Source organism: Panthera tigris, chromosome C2 (assembly GCF_018350195.1).
Source record: "Panthera tigris isolate Pti1 chromosome C2, P.tigris_Pti1_mat1.1, whole genome shotgun sequence".
Taxonomy (NCBI): Eukaryota; Metazoa; Chordata; class Mammalia; order Carnivora; family Felidae; genus Panthera; species Panthera tigris.
In genome coordinates, this window is record NC_056668.1 from 107893287 (window position 1) to 107914567 (window position 21281).

Genomic DNA, 21281 nt, shown 5'->3' on the forward strand with positions numbered 1-21281 from the left:
AAATAAAACTACCATGCGATCCAGCAATTCTAATTCTGGGATATATCCAAAGGAAATGAAAGCACTCAAAAAGATATCTGCATTCCCATGTTCATAGCAGCATAACTTCCAATAGCTAAGATATGGAGACAACCTAAGTAAGCGTCCATCAATGGGTAAATAAAGATGTGGTACATATATACAATGGAAAATTATTCATCCATTAAAAAAACAAGAAAATCCTACCCATTTGTGACAGCTTGCATGGACCTTATGTGTATTAAGAGAAATAAGTCACACAGAGAAAGACAAATACTGTATGATCTCACTTATATGTTGACTCCAAAAAAACCAAACTCATAGAAAAAGAGATCAGACTTCCTATCAGAGGTGGAAGGTGGGAAGAAGGGGAATTGGGAAGAAGGTTAGGTTAAAAGATACAAACTTCCAATTATAAGATGAGTAAGCACTAAGGGCATATTGTACATGACAATTATAGCTAATACTGCTGAATAATAAACAGAAAAGTTAAGAGTAAATCCTAAGGGTTCATGTCATAAAAATTTTTTTCCTTTTTAATTTTACTGTCCCTATATGAGAAGATGGATGTAAACTGGAACTACTGTGATAATCCTTTCAAAATACATATAAAATCGAATCATCATGCTATTGTCTTAAACTTACACACTGATGTGTTATCAATGATTTCTCAAAAAAACTAGGAGAAAAGATGACCATACGGGTGGCTGGGTGGCTCAGTCGGTTGAGCGACCGACTTCGGCTCAGGTCATGATCTCACGGTTTGTGAGTTCGAGCCCTGCGTTGGGCTCTGTGCTGACAGCTCAGAGCCTGGAGCCTGCTTTGGATTCTGTGTCTCCCCCCCCCCCGATCTCTGCCCCTCCCCCACTCATGCTCTGTCTCAGAAATAAACATTAAAAAAAAAAAAAAAAAAAAGATGACCATAGACTCTTCACTCCTCTGTATAAGCCTTTCAGTCTGTAAAATAATCTGTACATCCATACTTGTAGGAAAACTTGGAAATTCTCATCCATAAATAATATTACAGATGGGAAAAGATAACCCAAAAAGAGAAATGAACAGAAGAGAACAAAATGGTAGCAGAAATTTTAGTTATCTGTATATAACATTAGGAATAATCAACAGTTTTAAAATTTATACTGGGACACCTCTTGAACTGGATACTCACAAATTTTTTTTAAGGTTTTATTTCTGAGAGATAGAAACAAGCATGAGTAAGAGAGGGGCAGAAAGAGGGAGACACAGAACCAGAAGCAGGCTCCGAGCTATCAGCACAGAGCCTGACGCAAGGCTAGAACCCACGAACCGCAAGATCATGACCTGAGCCGAAGTCAGATGCTTAACTAACTGAGCCACCCAGGCGCCCCTTGAACCAGACACTTATAATGTAAAAAACATAACTATAAGCTTATTGAGAAACATGTACTTGGTTAAGGCAATGAGCTCATTCAAACCATAAGGCTAGATTTGATTTGTTAAATAAATCCTCATATATATATTAACTCTTCTAGGGTTCATCAATACCTTTGACCTGAATTCCAAGCTTTTTGAGGGCCTCTTCTACAGACTGGCTTTCTCGTTTTCTCATAAAGCCATTATCAATGTGCACGGCAATGACTTGATCTTGGTTCAAAGCACGATTCAGCAAAGCTGTACAAACTGTTGAGTCAACTCCACCACTGAGTAAAACCTAAAAGGTGAAATTAAAAGAAAAATCAAATTGAGTAAACAAACAAAACTATCAGCTTTTAAAACGCTGCTTTTAGCACAAGTATGTATGGTAATTGGAAAAGCACTCTGAACCAGTGCAACTCACAAAGCATCCCATCACCCAGTCAACATTTAAGGGCTATGGTTGATGAAGCCAGTTTTGAGTTCTAACATTACTGAAATAAATTTGTAGACTTCCAGATGTAAATTCCTTACCAAAACTTTTGATGTGCCTACTCTCTCTTTGATCTCTCGAATGCACTCAAGTTCTCTGTTCTGCACAGTGAAGGTCCCACTGCACCCAGCTATATCATAGAGGAAATTCTTCAGTATTACTTTCCCATTTTCTGTAAGACCAACTTCAGGGTGGAACTGTGCTCCGTATAATTTTTTAGATTCATTTGCTATACCTTTATAGAGAAAATAATCACAAATTAAAATTTTTTTCATGTTGAAGACTCAACTAAATACCCATAGTAATTCCTCACAATTTCTTCCTCTATAAATGTGAAAACTGATATAAATCAGTGCATTTTTAGCTACAGGAAAAAAAAGACAACACATAAAACAAAAACTACATTGCCACAATTTTTCTTCAAAGGTTTTTATGTATGACAGTGAAATAAGTCCTACAGAGATTATTTCACAGTACTTTCAACTTCTCCACCCAGATTACTTTGTCTACATAATACAATGATAACTCAATTTTTTAAAATCTTTTAATGTTTATTTTTGAGAGAGAGAAAGAGAGACAGAGCATGAGTGGGAGAGGGGCAGAGAGAGACAGAATCTGAAGCAGGCTCCAGGCTCTGAGCTGTTAGCACAGAGCCCAATGCAGGGCTCGAACTCGTGAACTGTGAGATCATGACGTGAGCCGAAGTCAGACGCTTAACAAACTGAGCCACCCAGGCACCCCAATGATAACTCAATTTTGGCTCTCGGTCCCACGTAGCTTTCATATGCAATGTGCAGCTACCAACTTTACGTATTAGGCCTGTGAGAATATTCTAAGTACTCCTTTCTTAGATACTATTAACTGCAGATATAACTTCATGGACTTGGCTAATGTGTTTCTGAAATTACTGATTACCTATTAAGCAACAGGTGTTAGGCTAAATGTTTTACATGTGCATGCATTACCCCTGTTTATGGCTCTGAGATATCAAGAAATGTACAGCTACGTAAGTAGTTAAATCAGGTCTAGCAGGCTCCCAAACTCATACTCATTCTACTATACCAACGAACTTCACATTTTCTTTACTTGGGTTCTATTCTAGGACACCATTCTCTCTTGGTTCATTGCTGATTTCACTGTTCCTTCTTAATCTTTGTTGGTTCCTCCTCATCTTATCCATCTCTACAAATGAAAGTTGCCCAGTACTGAGCACTTAAATCTCTTCTCTATACATGGAGTGATCTATCACTCTCACGGCTCTAAATTCTACCCGCATGATGGTATACTCCCAAATTTATGCCTCAAGCCCAATTTTCTACTCTACAGTCTAGACCTACATATACCAATGTCTACTCATACCTTTATTTCTATGATTAATAAGGCATCTTGAATTTAATACACAAATCCACATGATTGCATTCTGACCCATCAGGTAAACAAAAACTTCACCTTTCTGGATACTCAGGTCATAAAACTTGGGAGTTAAAGCCCAATTATACCCTTTTTTCCCCACTCCACATGTAATCCAACAGCAATTCCTTTGTCTCTCCTTTCAAAACCTATCAGAACCCAGTCTTACTTCCAGTATCCAGTCCAGCATGTAAGAACCTGAAGGACACTGCTCTGTCCTAACAATAAGCAGAAAGTTAACCACTGCCCTTGGAAAGACTGCAGATGAACACAGAGAATCATAACTTACCATAGCAGAAACCCATGAGTGCAAACATCCACAGGAACCACTGCTGAGGTAGGGAAACTTAAACTATAATCAGTGAATTGCTAGAGATTCAGTGTGAAAATCTGAGAGATAAAAATTCCAAGAGTACCCACTCATCACGGGCCCTGACACTTTTGTGAATCTTACCTCCAGGAGATTGACTAAGCTCTCAAAGTAAATGTCAGGGAGAGGGAAAAAGAAACCATTTTAAAATATACCAGGACATTCTGTTCTTCCTAACTAGGTCTATCTACTCTCAGGAGAAACTATTTAATCCACTTAAAGAGTTAGCTTTCTATCAGAGACCACTGACCTGCTAGAAGGGAAATCTCCAAATCCAGCCCACTCTAGTCATCACATTCCATCTAACAGTGAGAAAAAACTGAGTACTTGTGAAGTCAACAGCCCAGGGACCCAGGCTTACTAAAAAACTGAGAGCTAGCTACTCTTCCTATCCCCACACCTTACCATCACATACTAAAAGCCTATTTACAACAATTCCTTTTAACTAGTACATCATGCATGACAACCAAAACAAACAAAAAATTACAAGGCATCCTAAAGGCAAAGAACACAGTTCAAAGAGATACCATAAGCATCAGAACCAGATACCCAGACTAAGATATCGCAGGGATGTTGGAATGATCAGATCAGGCTTTAAAACAATTAGGATTGGGACGCCTGGGTAGCTCAGTCAGTTAAGTGTCTGACTTCGGCTCAGGTTAAGAACTCATGGTTTGTGAGTTCTAGCCCAACATCGGGCTCTGTCTCCCTCTCTCTGCTCCTCCCTCCATCACTCTTTCTCTCAAAAATAAATAAACATTTTTAAAAAAACTGTGATTAAGCAGCTAAGACTAATGGATAAAGCAGACAGCATGCAAAAACAAATGGGTAATGTAAGCAAAGGGATGGAAAGTCTAAGAAGGGATCAAAAAGAAAGCTAGGATCAAAAGCACTGTTAACAAAAATGAAGAATGCCTTTGATGGGTTTATTAGTTGACTGGACAGAGCTGAGGAAAGAAGCTCTCAGCTACAGGATATCTCAATAGAAATAACCAAAACTGAACAACAATGAGAAAAAACACTGAAAAAAACAGAATGAAAATAAAAGGCATGCAGGTTGAGAAAGAAGAAATAAAACTGTCTTTGTTCACAGATGACATGATCACCTATACAGAAAATCCTAAAAAATCCACAGAAAAACACTAGGAAGTAATAAGCGATCATAGCAGGGTTGCAGGATCTAAGGTTGATACACAAAAGTTCACTGCCTTCCTACACATCAACAATGAACAAGTGGAACTTGAAACTGAAAACACAATTAGCACCCAAATAAATGAAATACTTTGGTATAAATCTAACAAAGTACATACAAGATCTATGCGAGAAACCAGTAACTGTTGACCACTTGTACCTCTCCCACACTGTACCTTACACTCCCCTCTCCTAATTGCTACAATAGACTAAGTGATCTCCCTACTCCTACATTTGACCCATTCCTCTTTGCTCTTCATTGTAGCCAAGGTAAGCCTAAAATTAGATTCAGTTTCTCCTTTGTTCAAAACTCTACCTCGCTATGAGTAAAGCCAAAAAGTTCATAGTGGTCTCAAAGGGTCTGTGTTCTGGTCCCCCAAACACCTCCCTCATCTCACCTCTACCACTCTCCCCCAGGCTTCTTCTGCTCCAACCACATAGTCTCCTTGCTGTTCCTCAAACACGGTCCCATCCCAGGAGCTTTGTACTACTATCTCCTCTTCCCCCAACTATCTAGAAGGATCACACTTCCTTCATGCCCAGTATCATTTTATAGGAATACCCTCCCTGAATATCCTGTAGAAAACAGTAACAACCCTAATCACACATATTCTGCAACACTCCTCTCTTCCCTGTATTTTTTCAATGCACTTACACACCGTCTGACACTTGACATATTCTGTATTTGTGTATTGTCTGTCCCATCCCTCCTCCCAACTAGAATGTTAAACAGAGACTTTTGTCCAGTTTGTTCATTACTCTATCCTTGGCACCTAGAACCGTGACTGGCACAAAGTAGGTATACAAGTATTTGTTGAATGAAAAAAAATACATAAGCCATCTAACACTGTTGATCTTTTATATTAAATAAAAACATTTCAAGACAAAAACCATTATCAATCATTTCTATGTTAATGTACTAGTCTAATTAACTAATTGCAGGCAGAATACTCAATTCAGTTTATCCATGACAAATCTTTTTTTCAACTTATTGTTTAAGCGTGGCATTTCAAACAATAACTTTATTGATAAACCCATTTTCTACTGACTTCTAGGATTGATAATTATTTACGTAACAACTAACCAAGTAAGCATGTCAAAAATCACAAACTGCCAGAAAATCAATTCCTCTTCCTCAGAAAAGTCAAGAATAAAAATGGGTTTAAAGCACAGATTGGTAAAATTTCTACAAAGGGCTAAAGAGTAAAAATTTTAGGCCCTTAGGGACACATGCATACATGGGACACAATCCCTGCCTTTTATTATAACTCTTTAATAACAATAAACATCATTTTTAGGTCCTGAACATACAGAAACAGACTATAGAACACAGTTTACCAATCCTGGCTCAGAGAAATGTCCTGAGTGCTTAGTCTGATGTTTTGCAAATGTCCATGTACACCTAAGGAAGGCATTTAAAAACCCAATTATGAATAAGGCACAACAGAAAAACAGACCATTCTCCAATTTTTCCTGAGCTCTAAAAGCAGTATCTTGCATCTGGAGAACTTTTATTAGAATGAACATTTTTTATTAACACCAAAAAACAAATAATCCAGTGAAGAAATGGGCAAAAGACAGGAATAGACACTTCTCCAAAGAAGACATCCAGAAGGCTACCCGACACATGAAAAAATGCTCAACATCTCATCATCAGGGAAATACAAATCAAAACCACAATGAGATACCACCTCACACTGGTTAGAATGGCTAACATTAACAACTCAGGCAACAACAGATGTTGGTAAGGATGCGGAGAGAGAAGATCTCTTGCGCTGCTGGTGGGAACGCAAACTGGTGTAGCCACTCTGGAAAAGAGCATGGAGGTTCCTCAAAAAATTAAAAATAGAACTACCCTATGACCCAGCAATTGCACTACTAGGTATTTATCCAAGGGATACAGGTGTGCTGTTTCAAAGGGGCACATGCACCCCACTGTTTATAGCAGCACTATCAACAATAGCCAAAGTACAGAAAGAGTCCAAATGTTCATCAACAGATGAATGGATAAAGAAGATGTAGTATACACACACACACAACAGAGTATTACACGGCAATCAAAAAAATGAAATCTTGCCATTTGCAACTACATGGATGGAACTGGAGGGTATTATGTTAAGCGAAATTAGAGAAAGACAAATATCACATGACTTCACTCATATGAGGAATTTAAGATACTAAACAGATGAACATAAGGGAAGGAAAGCAAAAATAATATAAAAACAGGGAGGGGGACAAAACAGAAGAGACTCTTAAATATAGAGAACAGAGGGTTACTGGAAGGGTTGTGGGAGGGGAGATGGGCTAAATGGGTAAGCGGCATTAAGGAATCTACTCCTGAAATCATTGTTGCATTATATGCTAACTTGGATGTAAACAATAAGTAAATTCTATAAATTAATTAATTTTAAAAAATGAATGAATTAACGAACATTTTTTTTAAGTATTTCAGAGCAAACCAGTAAGTAACTTTAAATAATCTAATATTGAATTCCCTTCATAAATTAATGGTCAATTTTATGACATGTACAATAACTCTTAAAAAAATCTTTTTGAGTACCTCATACAGAAACATATTTTTAGACTTTTCAGATAAGGTTTTTTGAAATGAGATCTGCAAAGGTTTAAAAATTTTCACCTGCCACAATGTTCCCAGAACGTGCCACAACCTTGAATCCATCAGCTACTTTGTCTACACTATCTCCGTGGGTAAGCAAAACAATTTCTTCCTTCTGAAGGCCCCTAAACATACAAAAAATAAAACACAACATACAAATATCTTAGAGACATGATCAATGAGACCTTATGCTTTATTTTCCAGCTTTATTGAAATGTAATTGACATATAACATTGTGTAAGTTAAAGATAATACAACCTGATGATCTGATATACACATGTTATTATGAAATAATTACCACAATAAGGTTAGTTAACACATATCATTTAGCATAGGTACCATTTTTTTCATCTATTTAAGATCTACTCTCTTAGCAACTTTCAAGTATACAATACTGTGTTAACTGTAGTCATCATCCCTGAACATTAGATCCCGAGAACTTACTCATCTTATCACTAAAGTTTGTTTTTTCCCTTTAGAAATACTAGCTCACCGTACATGTAAATCAAAAAATTTAGAAACATGTAACAGTGCAACTCTGCTGGAATTTAAATTTATTCTATGCATCATTTAAAAAAAAAAAAAAGTCAATGAGAGCATTAAATACCAAAAAAGGCAATCTGTTGGGGCGTCTGGGTGGTTCAGTGGGTTAAGTGTCTTACTTCAGCTCAGGTCATGATCTCATGGTTCATGGGTTCGAGCCCCGCATCCAGCTCTGTGCTGACAGCTCAGAGCCTGGAACTTGCTTTGGATTCTGCATCTCCCTCTCTCTCTGCCCCTCACTTGCTTGTTTTCTATCTCTCAAAAAAATAAACGTAAAAAAAGTCAATCTGTAAAATTTAAAAACTGAAAAAATAAAGTTGGTGGTATAACCACACACATAAAAAATAATTTCAAGAAGCTACAAAATACTAATTTCAAAATTTTACCTATTAGGAACTATCTTAAGAACAAAAGGCATTTCAGAGAACTAAATATTCAGTAGTTTTCTATCAAAAAGTGATAGTACTAATACTGGTAGTGTTATTTTGCAGCTAGAGAGTATAAATACATACATATCACAGGGTAAAATAAATATTAAATAATTAATATAATTAGGAATTCAGATTTTTAGCCTCACAGTAAGCAGATGCAAAATCAAAGGAATTAGATAAAAACCCTATAAACATTCATTTTAATTGGAAATAAGAATGTACACTGATTTTGTTTTTTCTAAAAGAATACATTTTGACTAACTGTGTTCACTGAAAAGGCCTAGAAACAAAGACAACCCGGTAGCAATGTGTATCTCTACTTCTCACGCCAAACAAAGGCATGGATTAAAGAAATTGTCAGTAACATTTATCAAATGCAACGCATGGACTTTCTCTGACCCTGATTCAGACAAATCAACTATAAAAAGACATTTTTTATATTATGAGAAAATCTGGAAGAGGTCTGAATATTAAGAAGTTAAAAAAAATTAATTAAAAATAAAGCAAGAAGATAAAAGTATATTAAAGCCAAAACGATGTTTTGGGTTTACTAACTGCTGTCACCATTGTTGTTTAGGATTAATGAAGGGGAGTCCCAGAATTGTAGAATTAGAAGACAGAAAAACTTTAAATTTTAACCAGATCTTTAGATTTAAAAAAACCTCTTGCAGTATCATATACCACCATGACTCCTAAAATGGTTCTCAAGACTAGTCACTTGGGATACAGATGAATGTAAACAACCTCTCCATTATGAAACGGATAAGCACTGGATTTCAAATGTATTTTGGTAATGAATAGCTTCAGTTCATAAAATTATTTTGAGCCATTTGGCTGTTTTGAAAAATGATAATCTTTGAACAGATACACTTATTTTTGCTCTTCCTCAAAATTAAAGAGGAGATAGCCACAGCCTGTTTTGTGTATCAACTGGGGTTATGTCTCTATTTCAGATAAAAATAAGTTGGATTTTAAAATTTCTGATCTGTCCAATTTGGAGAAAACTATTCATTAAGAATTAATTTAGGCACAAGTCAATGGAGCCTTTAAGAACCTTACACACAGTATGATCAAAAAGAATGAAATCCTGCCATTTGCAACAACATGGATGGAACTAGAGTGTATTATGCTAAGTGAAATAAGTCAGAGAAAAATAAATATTGTATGATTTCACTCATATGTGGAATTTAAGAAACAAAACATGACCATAGGGGAAGAGAAGTAAAAATAAAACAAGATAAAAACAGAGAGGGAGGCAAACCCAAGAGACTCTTAAATACAGAGAACAAATTGAGAGTCACCGGAGGGGAGGTGAGTAGTAGGGTGGGCTAAATGGATGATGGGAAGTAAGGAGGGTACTTGTGACAAGCAATGGGTATTATACGTAAGTGATGAATCACTGGGTTCTATTCCTGAAACCATTACTACACTAAATGTTAACTAATTCAAATTCAAAAAAAAAAAAAAAAGAACCTTATAACAAACCCGTAACTAAAAATAATTAGCAGTTAAAAGAAATGATAACAAGGGGAACATAAGTGGCTCAGTTGATTGAGCAACTGACTTCAGCTCAGGTTATGATCTCATGGCTCCTGAGTTTGAGTTTGAGCCTGGAGCCTGCTTTGGATTCTAAGTCTCCCTCTCTCTCTGACCCTCCCCTACTCATGCTCTGACTCTCAAAAATAAATTAAAAAAAAAAAAAAAAAAAAAAAGTAACCACATCATGGATAGACTTGTCTAATCACTATATTGTACCTTGAAACTAATGTGACATCGTGTCAACTATACTTAAATTATAAATAAACAGACTTCTTGGATTCACCAAAAAAAAAAGAAAAACAGGTTAACTCTGTATCAATCGATATCAGCCTGCACTTTACAGATTTACTGCAGTAAGGGGGAAATGTAGTTTTAAAGTAAAAAGGAAATTTAAGGGGCGCCTGACTAGCTCAGTCAGTAGAGCATGTAACTCTTGATCTGAGAGTTAAGTTTGAGCTTCATGTCCAGTGTACAGATTACTTATAATATTAAAAAAAAAAAAAAGGAAAAGAAAAAGAAATAAAAATTAAACTTAAGTCAAAATGAATTAAGTGAGGGGGGCCCTTGGCTGGCTCAGTCTTTGGAGCATGCAATTCTTGATTTTGGGGTCATGAGTTTGAAGCCCACATTGGGTGTAGAGATTACTTAAAAAAAAAAAAAAACAAAAACAAGAAAGTAAGTAACACTATTAATAGTCCACCAAAATGAGCTTTACCCAAAACACAGAAAAACCCAAAAAAGGAAAGTTTATGGTTCTTTAGAAAACTGAATGAAAACAGCATTTTTTTTTTAAGTCAAGCAGAAGATAAATGATTCTAGGAAGCTATGAATAGGCTCATTCACCTATCTTCAAATAGATTAGAGCTATAGCACCTTATCTATTATCACCTAGCAACAAAATCAATTAATACATTCACTATATTAAAAAATAGTACACTAGGTACAGTTACGCTCAACACAGAGAAAGTGAGGAGGGAAACATAACACGTATTTAGCAATGAGTCCAACAATTTGGCTGTTTGCTAAGTACCCAGCAAAAAACATGAAGGAAGAGATATACAAACACACGTGGCAGATGCAAGATAGTTTAAAACATTATCGATTTGCCACACCTGGCACACGAATGTTTAAAATCGTACCCCAAAGAGTAAAAAAGAAAAGCCATAAATGTTAGCATCCCAGTCCACAACTCCAAACAGGAATCCAAGACTGCACAAGTGTTTTTAAATTAGGTCATAAGGGCTTTCACTATTCCTAATCAGCCTCCCCACCACCCTCTGCCATCCTGACACTCAAATGGAAAACAAATATGACAATTACTCCGATGGCCACTAGGATGGCCTTAATTTCATTATTACAGATTCTCTAATTTTGAAGAGTAACAATCCCAACTTTAAATCAGGTACTCTACTAACCATTCTTACTCATCTAAAAATATCTATAATACCTGAACAATGAGCATGTGTTGTCCACACTAATACTGAAGACTCCATCTTCTCTAACACTTTTTTTGTGCACAGTACCTCCAAATACCTTATTCATCATCTGTTCAAAAAAAGAATAAATTGACATTAATGTAAGTCAAAAGAAAATTACCCATTTTATTATGCTAATTTAGTAATCTATATTTCTTATTTTCAGAATATCTGCTATGTTTGTGCCCCAAAAATCAAAGACTTAGATAAATATAGATAACTTGGTATTATCATATAAAATTGCACAGTTATTAAGAAGAATAGTTATAAAACAAAACTAGATTACATATCTGACCTGAGGTTAATTTCTATTAAATACTGGCAGATTTTCCATTTAGTGTACTTTAATTCATCTGTTAAAATGGAGGTTTAATACTTACATCTGAGTTTAATTTAAAAGCATTTTAAAAGGTACTCTGAGCTTAGAAAAAGAGCAGATGATAGAAGAGCTGTGGTATTAAAACTAGACAGGTATAAATTTCTCCAAGCGATTTAATCTTTGGCCCCAAAGGAACAGTCTGAAAGCCTGCAGAAGGCTATGGTGTGGACACAGCGTAAGCAAGAATATCTGGTCTTTCAATTACATACATTTGTACAAATCCCATACACCTACAGACTCTTATTTCAAACAGTCTCTTCATTCTGCCCCTCCTTGTGTCAATCAATCTTCTAATTTATCATTCACATTTGCCCAACTCCTCCCCAACACCAAAAAAAAATACACAAAAGATTTTTACAATCATTATTTCTGATTGAGGTAACCACTACAACTCATCTGGGTTTGTCTGTTCCACAACAGGTGTCATAAGATACCTGCCATACCCATGCAGGTTACAGGTTGACCCAGCTCCCAACAAAAAAGCAGGCAGAGGGCTAAATAAATGTCCATTCTTACAATGCACAGTGGAATATTCCTCAAAATCATCAGCAAATGCTGCCCTCTACATTCTCCTCTGAAGACATTCAAAATAAAACTTCCTGCAATAAAGGTTTGGGTTAAGCCCAAAAGAGAGAAAAAAACAAAACAAAACTTGTTAACCCATTTAGCCCAAATTTCCCTAACTAAAAACCCAGGTATTAAACACTTTCTGCAGTACATTAACTACCACACAGTTTAGGAAACATTGCTACAGTCTAACCAGTCTATATTCTAGAGATCTACCAATGTCAGCTACTAAAATATAAATATGATTGTGTTAGTCCATGATTAATTTCTTCAATGGCTCTCTACCATCTACAGCAGGGTTGGTAAACTTTTCCTGTAAAGAGTAGGTATTTTGGTCTTTGCAGGCCCTACTGCCTCTGAAGCAACCATGCAATTCTTGCCATAGCATGAAAGCTACAGACAAGTATTGTCCACAGACAACACTTAAAGAAATGGATAGGGCTATGTTCCAATAAAACCTTATTTATGGACACTGAAATGTGAATTTCACTTAATTTTCACATCACAAAATGTAATTCTCTAAAAAAATTTTTATTTCAGGACACCTGGGTGGCTGAGTCGGTTAAGCATCCAACTCTTAGTTTTGGCTCAGGTCATGACCTCACAGTTCATGAGATACAGCTGCAAGTAGGGCTCTGTGCTGACAGTATGGAGACTGCTTGGGATTCTCTCTCCCACTCTCTCTCTGTCCCTCACACCCAAAATAAATAAACATTAAAAAAAACACACACACACACAGTTTAAAAAAATTTATTCCAAGTATTTGAAACCATAAAAACTGGGGCACCAGGGTGGCTCAGTTGACTGAGCAACCAACTCTTGATTTCAGCTCAGGTCATGATCCCAGGGTCATGAGATCGGCCCCAGGGTTGGGGCTCTGTGCTGAGCATGGAGCCTGCTTAAGGCTCTCTTTCTCTCATTCTGCCCCTCTCTCTGGCTCGTGCTAAAATAAACACATAAATAAAAGTAAAAAATAAATAAAAACACAGAAACTATTCTTAGCTTGCAGGTCATACAAAAAGAGGCAATGGGCCAGATGTGGAGGCAGGCCACAGTTTGCTGACCCTCTGTCTATAGGATAAAGTCCAAGTCGCTTATATTACACAAAAAGCTTTCATTACATGCCCCCTGTCTAGTATCACCTCTCTTCCCCACCCCCACTTCTCTACTCCAGCCAAACAAGTGTAACTGCCAAAACAATGAGACCATGTGCTCTCCCCCATGTCTTCAGATTTCTTCACAGTCCCAGAGGCCTACCAAAGCATGTGGCCCAAAGCAGTCATTAAAATTTGCTGAATGAAAAATGCTGTCTTTCATATACTCAGTGAACCTTGTGCGCCTCTACCTCCTTTAATTTGCCATTCTTAATTAAAAGACAGCTGAATGATCAAGAAAACTAAAGCTGTTCAAACTCAACACAAATTAAGAGTTCACAAAATCTAAATTAAATGCTTTTACAAAGCCAAAGGCTTGCCCTAAAATTTGAAGTTATCTTACCTGTTGAGAAAGCTTTCATGTTTGTTTGGTTTTTTTCTTGGGGGGGGGGGGTGCCCTTCCTGACTACACTACTTCAGGTTAAAATGCAAAGAGCTGACAATCAGTTAAGCTTGTGTTTGTGAGAAGGGGGGATAACTTTACCTATAATAAAACAATTTGTTTTCTTGTTAAATTTTTGTTTTAGTATTCTGACTTAAGGAAATGGTTTTCAGTATGGATTCCTCATAACCCCACTGTCATAAATGACTCAAAAGAAACTCATGCAGTACTCCAGATCTACTGCCCCAATCAGATCAGCTCTTATCTTGCCAGTTTTACAACAAGGGTTAGGTTTGGGAGAGAGAAAGGGAAGGATACACCCTTTTAATAGAAGTAATTTGACAAAACCTCATGGAGTGTGTAAAGAAACCAAACACTTGTAATAAAGAAGTTTCTCAGGATGCAAAAAAAAAAAAAAGGAAAGAAAGAAAGAGAAAGAAAAAAAGGATAAAAACAGAAACCAAGTGAAATTACAACAGTGAAGAGGCAAGTCACAATCTAGAAGGTATCTGCTATATGTATTTGGCTAATGTTTAGTATCCATCATATACAAACACAGTAAAATAAGACACTGTAATAGAAAAATGGGCAAAAATCATTAACATGCTTCTATACTAAAGCAGACACTACTGGCAAATAAACATACAAATCTTACAATAATAAGGAAAATGAACATTAAGACTACAATGTGATCCCATTTAATGCCTCTTCAGATTGGCAAATAAAACAAGAAATCTGACAATGTTAAGGCTTGGCAGGAATATAGAGCACAAGGAATTTTCACATACTGCTGCAGGAATGTAAATTGGAGGGAAATATTACTAGTAAAGCTGAGATTCAGCATTTCAGTTCATGGCTGCCCTAGAGAAAAGTTAGAGTATGCAGAACGCCAAAAGACAAGTACAAAAATATTCATGGCAGTATTGTCTGTAATAGCAAAAAATTGGAAAAAGACCAGCAATACCAATAGTGAAATGTATAATTAATCTGTGCTATTCAAACAAAAAATTCAGTAGTGAACATGAGTCACTTACAATTAAATGTATTAACATGCAGAATTTCATTTATATAAAGATCAATGGGCAACCTAAATAACATTATTTAAGGATATAAGCTTATGTCTAAAGCTGTAAGGAAAAGAAAGAATGAATAATAAAATTCAGGAAAAGTGCTGCCTCTGGTAGGAAAAAAACATGAATGGAGAAAAGTATAAAGAGAGTTTCGAAAGTTGTACTAATATTCTATTTCTTATGCTGAGTGGTAATAGAAATAAGTGGAGCAACGAGCAGGACTAACTTTTTTCTTCTAAAGCAAAGAATTACCAGAAAGCAATTAGAAAGTCTCTACAAGAGAGTCTCAAGAATGGGAAAAGATGGTACATAAAATAGTGAAATTACTAAAATTTCAGAATGCTGTTGGGGGCAAAAGTACATCCCAGAGTGAGACCTTTGGTGCTAAACTTACCCAACTAATAGCCATTAAGAAATATCAGTCAGTCCTTTATAGACAGCTTATTAGCTAGATGTGCCATCTATACCAGTATTTTATGGAAAGACGATTTTTGTCTAAAGACCAAGATCAGCCTATTCCACTGTCCTACTATGTAAGTTCAGAGGACATAAAGGCAGATTGTTGTACACATTTAACCTGAGCAGGCCTGGCTCTGGCTACAATAAAGATCCTTAATGAATAACAGAAAAACTAGGCCTCACAGTTATATGAGGGACTGGCATAAGGGAGAAACAGTCACTAGCACTTAAATTCAGGCAACATTTTCCACATGTATTTCACTGTAAGTGGGTCCTGAAAAAAGGTATCTATGAGAGTCTTCCTTACAGAATGTTATAATACCTCTCAATATACTAAAAAACACTTAAGTTGTGCTGTATGATTAATACTGACTACTCTGGCATGGAAAATCAATGATGTAAATACATTACATCCTACAGTGAAGATATATTTAAAAAAAAGAGTCATCCAAATATCAACTAAATCAAGATGCAGGCTCTTCTAAGAAAATGGATTTATTAGAATATTACATAAGAAAATCTAAAAATAAGTTATTAACCAAGTGAAATTCATAATCACCACTTGACATTTCAGAGAATATTAACGGGAAAAAGAGCCTTTTACTAGAAAATGTTTGTTGCATAGAGAAGAAAATATCTATTATAGCCTTTGGACTCTGTATGTCACATATTTGTAGTGATCAGTATTTCCTCTAAATCAAAGTGGAAAACTGTAACAACAATTAGCAAGAAATGAAATCTGGTAAAGCCGTTTAACAGACCGATGATTCCTAATATTCTGCTCTTGTATCAAGCATAGAGATAATGAAACATTCACATTTTTTAATAATTTATTTTTTAACTTATATCCAAGTTAGAATATATTCACACTGATTTATATTTTTTTATTTTGTGAACATTGATTTATATTTTTTTTTACTTTGCCGAATACTCCAGAGATAGCTAAAAGAGAATATACTGGTCTGCTCACTTTCTACCTTTTAAACAGCCTCCTTCTGTACAATATTCATATTAAAGCATAAAGGTTTCAATCAGATTGTTTAAAAAAAAAAAATGACTCCCTGTTTTGCCCACTTACTAAAATTTCAAATTATCTTCAATCCAAAAACTTAAAACAACTCGGTCACTGGGAGAAAGAACACATTGTCTTAATTATTAAGCTACGCATACAAGTAATCAAAAATTAATAGGCAGTTCTCAATAATCAATTAGGGAGGAACAGAGTATCATGGGGAAGTAAAAAGCAGTATCTGAATTAACACCAATTCCATTTGGTTAATCAATGGATTAACTCTCACAATTAGATTAATTCCACTTGTATTCCGACCCTGTCCTCCCTTCCGCTTAAGGTGGGCAAAAGGGAAGAGATGAAGACAATTCACAAGCAAGTGAATCTAGTCATCATATTTATTTGGCTATTCTTATCATAGCAGAGAATTCTGAGTTTAACAAAAAAGTATCTTGTTTCTCACACTAGAAAAGTCAAAATACTGTAACATATCAATTAATAATTATTACTCAGGGAATATTTTCCCAGCTAACTCAATTTTCAGATGACATGGTTAAGTAAGACACACTTTAGAAAATCATGTTGCTTACAACCACTAGGGATAACTTTAAAAAAAAATTTTTTTTTGACATTTATTTATTTTTGAGAGAGCACAAGCAGGGGAGGGGCAGAGAGAGAGGGAGACATAGAATCCAAAGCAAGCTCCAGGCTCCGAGCTGTCAGCACAGAGCCTGATGCGGAGCTCGAACTCACAAACCATGATATCATGACCTGAGCCGAAGTTGGACACAACCGACTGAGCCACCCAGGTGCCCCAGGATAACTTTTCTTAATTTATTTCTATTCCCACCTCGTCAGTAAATAGACCGTATTAAACAAATTATTCTTTGCTAAGTGAGATTTTAGCAGGTTCTGGTTCATTATCTTCCCATCATCTTAGTCAGTAATCACATTCTACTAGTCTAATAAACCTATACTACCTAAAAATAAAGTAACCAAAGAAGTACCAAAGCAGCCAAAATAGATTTCTAAACACCTAATTCATAAAAGAATAGCTTATGTCTAGACCTCAGTCCCTATTTATTCTTGTTTTTGATACAATTCCAAGGTGTATATTAATAACACAGTGGAGACACTTGGCAGACACCATCTTAACAAAATAATCAAAATTAACATTGTCTGTCATGGTACACACAGACATCGATCGGGTGCCTCCTAGTTAGATACTCTGAGAAGAGCACAGCATCACTTCTATGGTACTCCTGCCAAAGAAAATAAATAAGTAATAACCTAAATCTAACAATGCAGAAACAGCAAATAAACCAAAATTGAAGCATCATCTACAAAGAACTGGAATATCCTTTTTTTTTTTTTTTAATCTGTCAAGGTCACGAAAGAGAAGGAAAAGACTGAGGAATGGTTCCAAAGTAAAGGTGTCTGATAATAAGAAACATGACAACTAAATATATATGGTCCTGGTTTGGATCCAGGACTTATAAGGGACATTAATGAGACAAACAGTGCAATGTAAATTCACTCTGTGGATTAGATGCACAAGTGAATCAATGTTAACTTACGGATTTTATTATTTGTACTGTGGTTACACAGAAGAGAGCCCTAGCCCTTAGAAAATACAACAAGTAACAAGACATCATGTGTGCAAGTTACTCTCAAAGGTTAAAAGTGTCAATAGTAAGGAAATTGAGTAAAAATACATAGAAGCTCTGTGTGCTATTTCTGTAACACATAAATCTGAATGTCTAAGTTTATTTTTTTAATGGATAGTGTTATGTTATATGCAGTAATATAGCTGTTTTTTTCTGAAAAGAGATTTCCACTCAGGTCAATTCTGCCATGCTATTGTAGCAATTTGTAAACCCTCGTAATATGCACAAATTAGCTCATACAACTAAATATCCTACATACTCTAAAGACAGAAAATACTAATACAGTAAGAGTCACAAACAGGATAAAATTAAGTCAATTCTTAAGGCAAATTCACCAATGTACCTGCATGCCATAGCAAATTCCAAGAACAGGCTTGCCAATCGTGAATATTGCTGGATCAAACCAGGGAGCATCTTCTGCATACACAGAATTAGGGCCTCCAGAGATGATAATAGCACTGTAGATTTAAGGAAGAGAGTCAGTGAAGAATCTCTGACAGCTGATTTTTTTTCTTTTCTTCTCTTTTTTTTTTTTTTTTTTTTTTTTTTTTTTGAGAGAGAGAGAGAGAGAGGGAGAAAGTGTATGAGCGGACAAGAGAGGCAGAGGGAGAAAGAGAATCTCAAGCAGGCTCCACGCTCAGTGCAGAGCCTGATGACAGGCTCGATCCCACAACCCTGGGATCATGACCGGAGCCAAATTCAGACGCTCAACCAACTGAGCCACCCAGGCGCCCCCTGTTGTACAAAGTCTGTATTTTCTCTCGTTTGAAGCACTGAGGGAGACTCAATACAGATTCAGGGATTATATTATGTTTTCAGTATATTATAGCAAATCCAGCCTCCTACACAGCTTAATCATTTTTACTCTATTGCAATGTGTTAAAATCTATCATTTCAACATTCACTTGTTAATAAGTACAAACTTCAAATACATAAATACTAATATTTGTATCTGTGAAAATTTAGCATGAATTTGTTTTGTCTTCTTCATTCATGAAGGAACTAAATGAAAATGCTAAAGGGAGAAATTGAAAATACAGATCTTCTGGGACCCAAGGAGTAAAGCACATCACAGAAAGACCCTAGATGACTCAAAGCAAGATACATCAAAGGATGACAGAATATGAATAATAACCTATGTTGGCTGAAAACCTGTCCAACATTCCCAACAGTTTTACCTAAGACCCAAGAAAAGGAACTAACATATGACTTTTGCCCACATGGCATTCTCTCAGGTCAATATGATAACTTCACTATATTACAATTTACAGAGCATTCTATAGGTTAACTTGGGAGTCGAACTGTTATTATGAAAAAGGCTGCAAACTGAGGCCTATGCTTCTCACCTGGCCACTGACAGATCCAATTTGGCCTTCAGAATTCACTCCAAAAATTTAGAACATTTTAATATTGAAAATTTTACATAAAAATCTGTATTTCTGGGTTTTCTTTAGGAAGGGGGGAATCTGGCAGCACCTGACCTTCACTCTCACATGGCTACAAATAACCAGAATCAGAGAGAGACCTGCACCTCCAGTAAAGATTTAATTGTATAAGAAGTTGCTAAAGGAGCACTTGGGTGACTCGGTCGGGTAAGTATCCGTCTTTGGCTAAGGTCATGAACTCCTGGTTTGGTCTGACTTCAGTTTTGTCATGAACTCACAGAGCCCTGCACTGGGCTCTATGCCGACAGCTCAGAGCCTGGAGTCTGCTTCAGATTCTGTGTCTCCCTTGTTCTCTGCCCCTCCCTACTTGTATTCTCTCTCTCTCTCTCTCTCTCTCTCTCAAAACTAAGCATTAAAAAAAAATTTTTTTAATGCATAAGCTAGAATTCTATAAAATATACTTAGTAATCAAGACCTCTAAAACTGCAATATGTTATACTTAGTTTTATAAAACATAACCACCGTGGGACTGCCCAGCATCCTTCAATAATCTGCTAAACAACTCAGGACTGTAAGATTTTTTTTTTTTTAATTTTAATTTTTTTTCACGTTTATTTATTTTTGAGAGAAAGCGAGACAGTGTGTTAGTGGGGGAGGGGCAGAGAGACAGGGAGACACAGGATCCCAATCAGGCTCCAGGCTCTGAGCTGTCAGCACAGAGCCCAGCACAGGGCTCAAACTCATGAGCCAAAGTTGGCCACTTAACTGACGGAGCCACCCAGGTGCCCCAGGACTGTAAGATTCTTAATACTATTAAAAAGAAAAGGTAATGGACTTAGTCAAGGATGAAACTCAAGGAGTACTTAAGCCAATTATGAAAATTCTTATCTCAGTAACTCTCAAGAAGAGCTAATCACTCATTCTGAGTCTTCTATTTCTACTCTGCAATTATTTTGAAACTAACTTGCAATTACAAAACCCAATAAGCCATAAGGCATTCCAGATACCAATTTTATGTAACAAGCAGGTCAAACTTCCGAAAACAAGGTTAAGAGGTCTTTCCTGTCATAATACTAATATTTTACGAAAAGGGTGATCAAATAGATCTCTCAGCAGAAAGGGTTATAGTAATCAAAGCCACAGTGCTAGAGTTCCTATACTCCTATACAGAAAGAACCTCTAGACACAAGCAAGACCTAGGAATTGTTTATGATGGTGGGGAGAGGGCAGGAAAAACAGTTAGCATTCTAGTGCCAAGTATTTGGCTACCCTATTCTTAAATATTCAGCCTAGGTTAGTTTGCTGGAGAGTGTTTCTTTGTTTGGGTGAGGGGAATGAAGGAGCTTAGATATGACAGAAGGAATTCAGAATTCTCGCACCATTTTTTGATTCCCTAAAACTGGTTCTCACTGGCAAACAGAGACAATTGCATTAGATAAACTCAAGGGTCTCTTCTTACTCTAAAAATTCTACAGTTTAAAAGACAAAACTGTTTTTAACTGTATTCTAAGACTAGTACAGAGTTAAATTTAAACCTGTCTTTTCTGATGTCCAAATCCACTCTATTTCAGAAACAAGACTCACAGGATAAACACATCTATGAAGTCTTTAAAAGTTAAACATTTCTCTAATGGAAAAAAAATTCTGTTTTTAAGAAAAATTAAACATCTTGTATTTGGAGGAAACATAGCATTAATGTTTAAGAGCCTATTAAGGTTACAAATGGCAGC

General features: G+C 36.2%; 1 protein-coding gene across 3 annotated transcripts in view; it reads right to left on the reverse strand.

The window, feature by feature from the left end:
• GMPS (guanine monophosphate synthase) overlaps positions 1-21281 on the reverse strand; it is a 78337-nt gene that overhangs the window by 31181 nt on the left and 25875 nt on the right. For all 3 annotated transcript variants that reach the window (XM_042999005.1, XM_042999006.1, XM_042999007.1), the window contains exons 3-7: positions 18510-18624; positions 11452-11549; positions 7513-7616; positions 1945-2138; positions 1543-1708 (exon numbers count right to left, since the gene is read on the reverse strand). In XM_042999005.1, coding sequence (XP_042854939.1) covers positions 1543-1708; positions 1945-2138; positions 7513-7616; positions 11452-11549; positions 18510-18624 — 677 coding nt within the window. The remainder of the gene's footprint in view (positions 1-1542; positions 1709-1944; positions 2139-7512; positions 7617-11451; positions 11550-18509; positions 18625-21281) is intronic.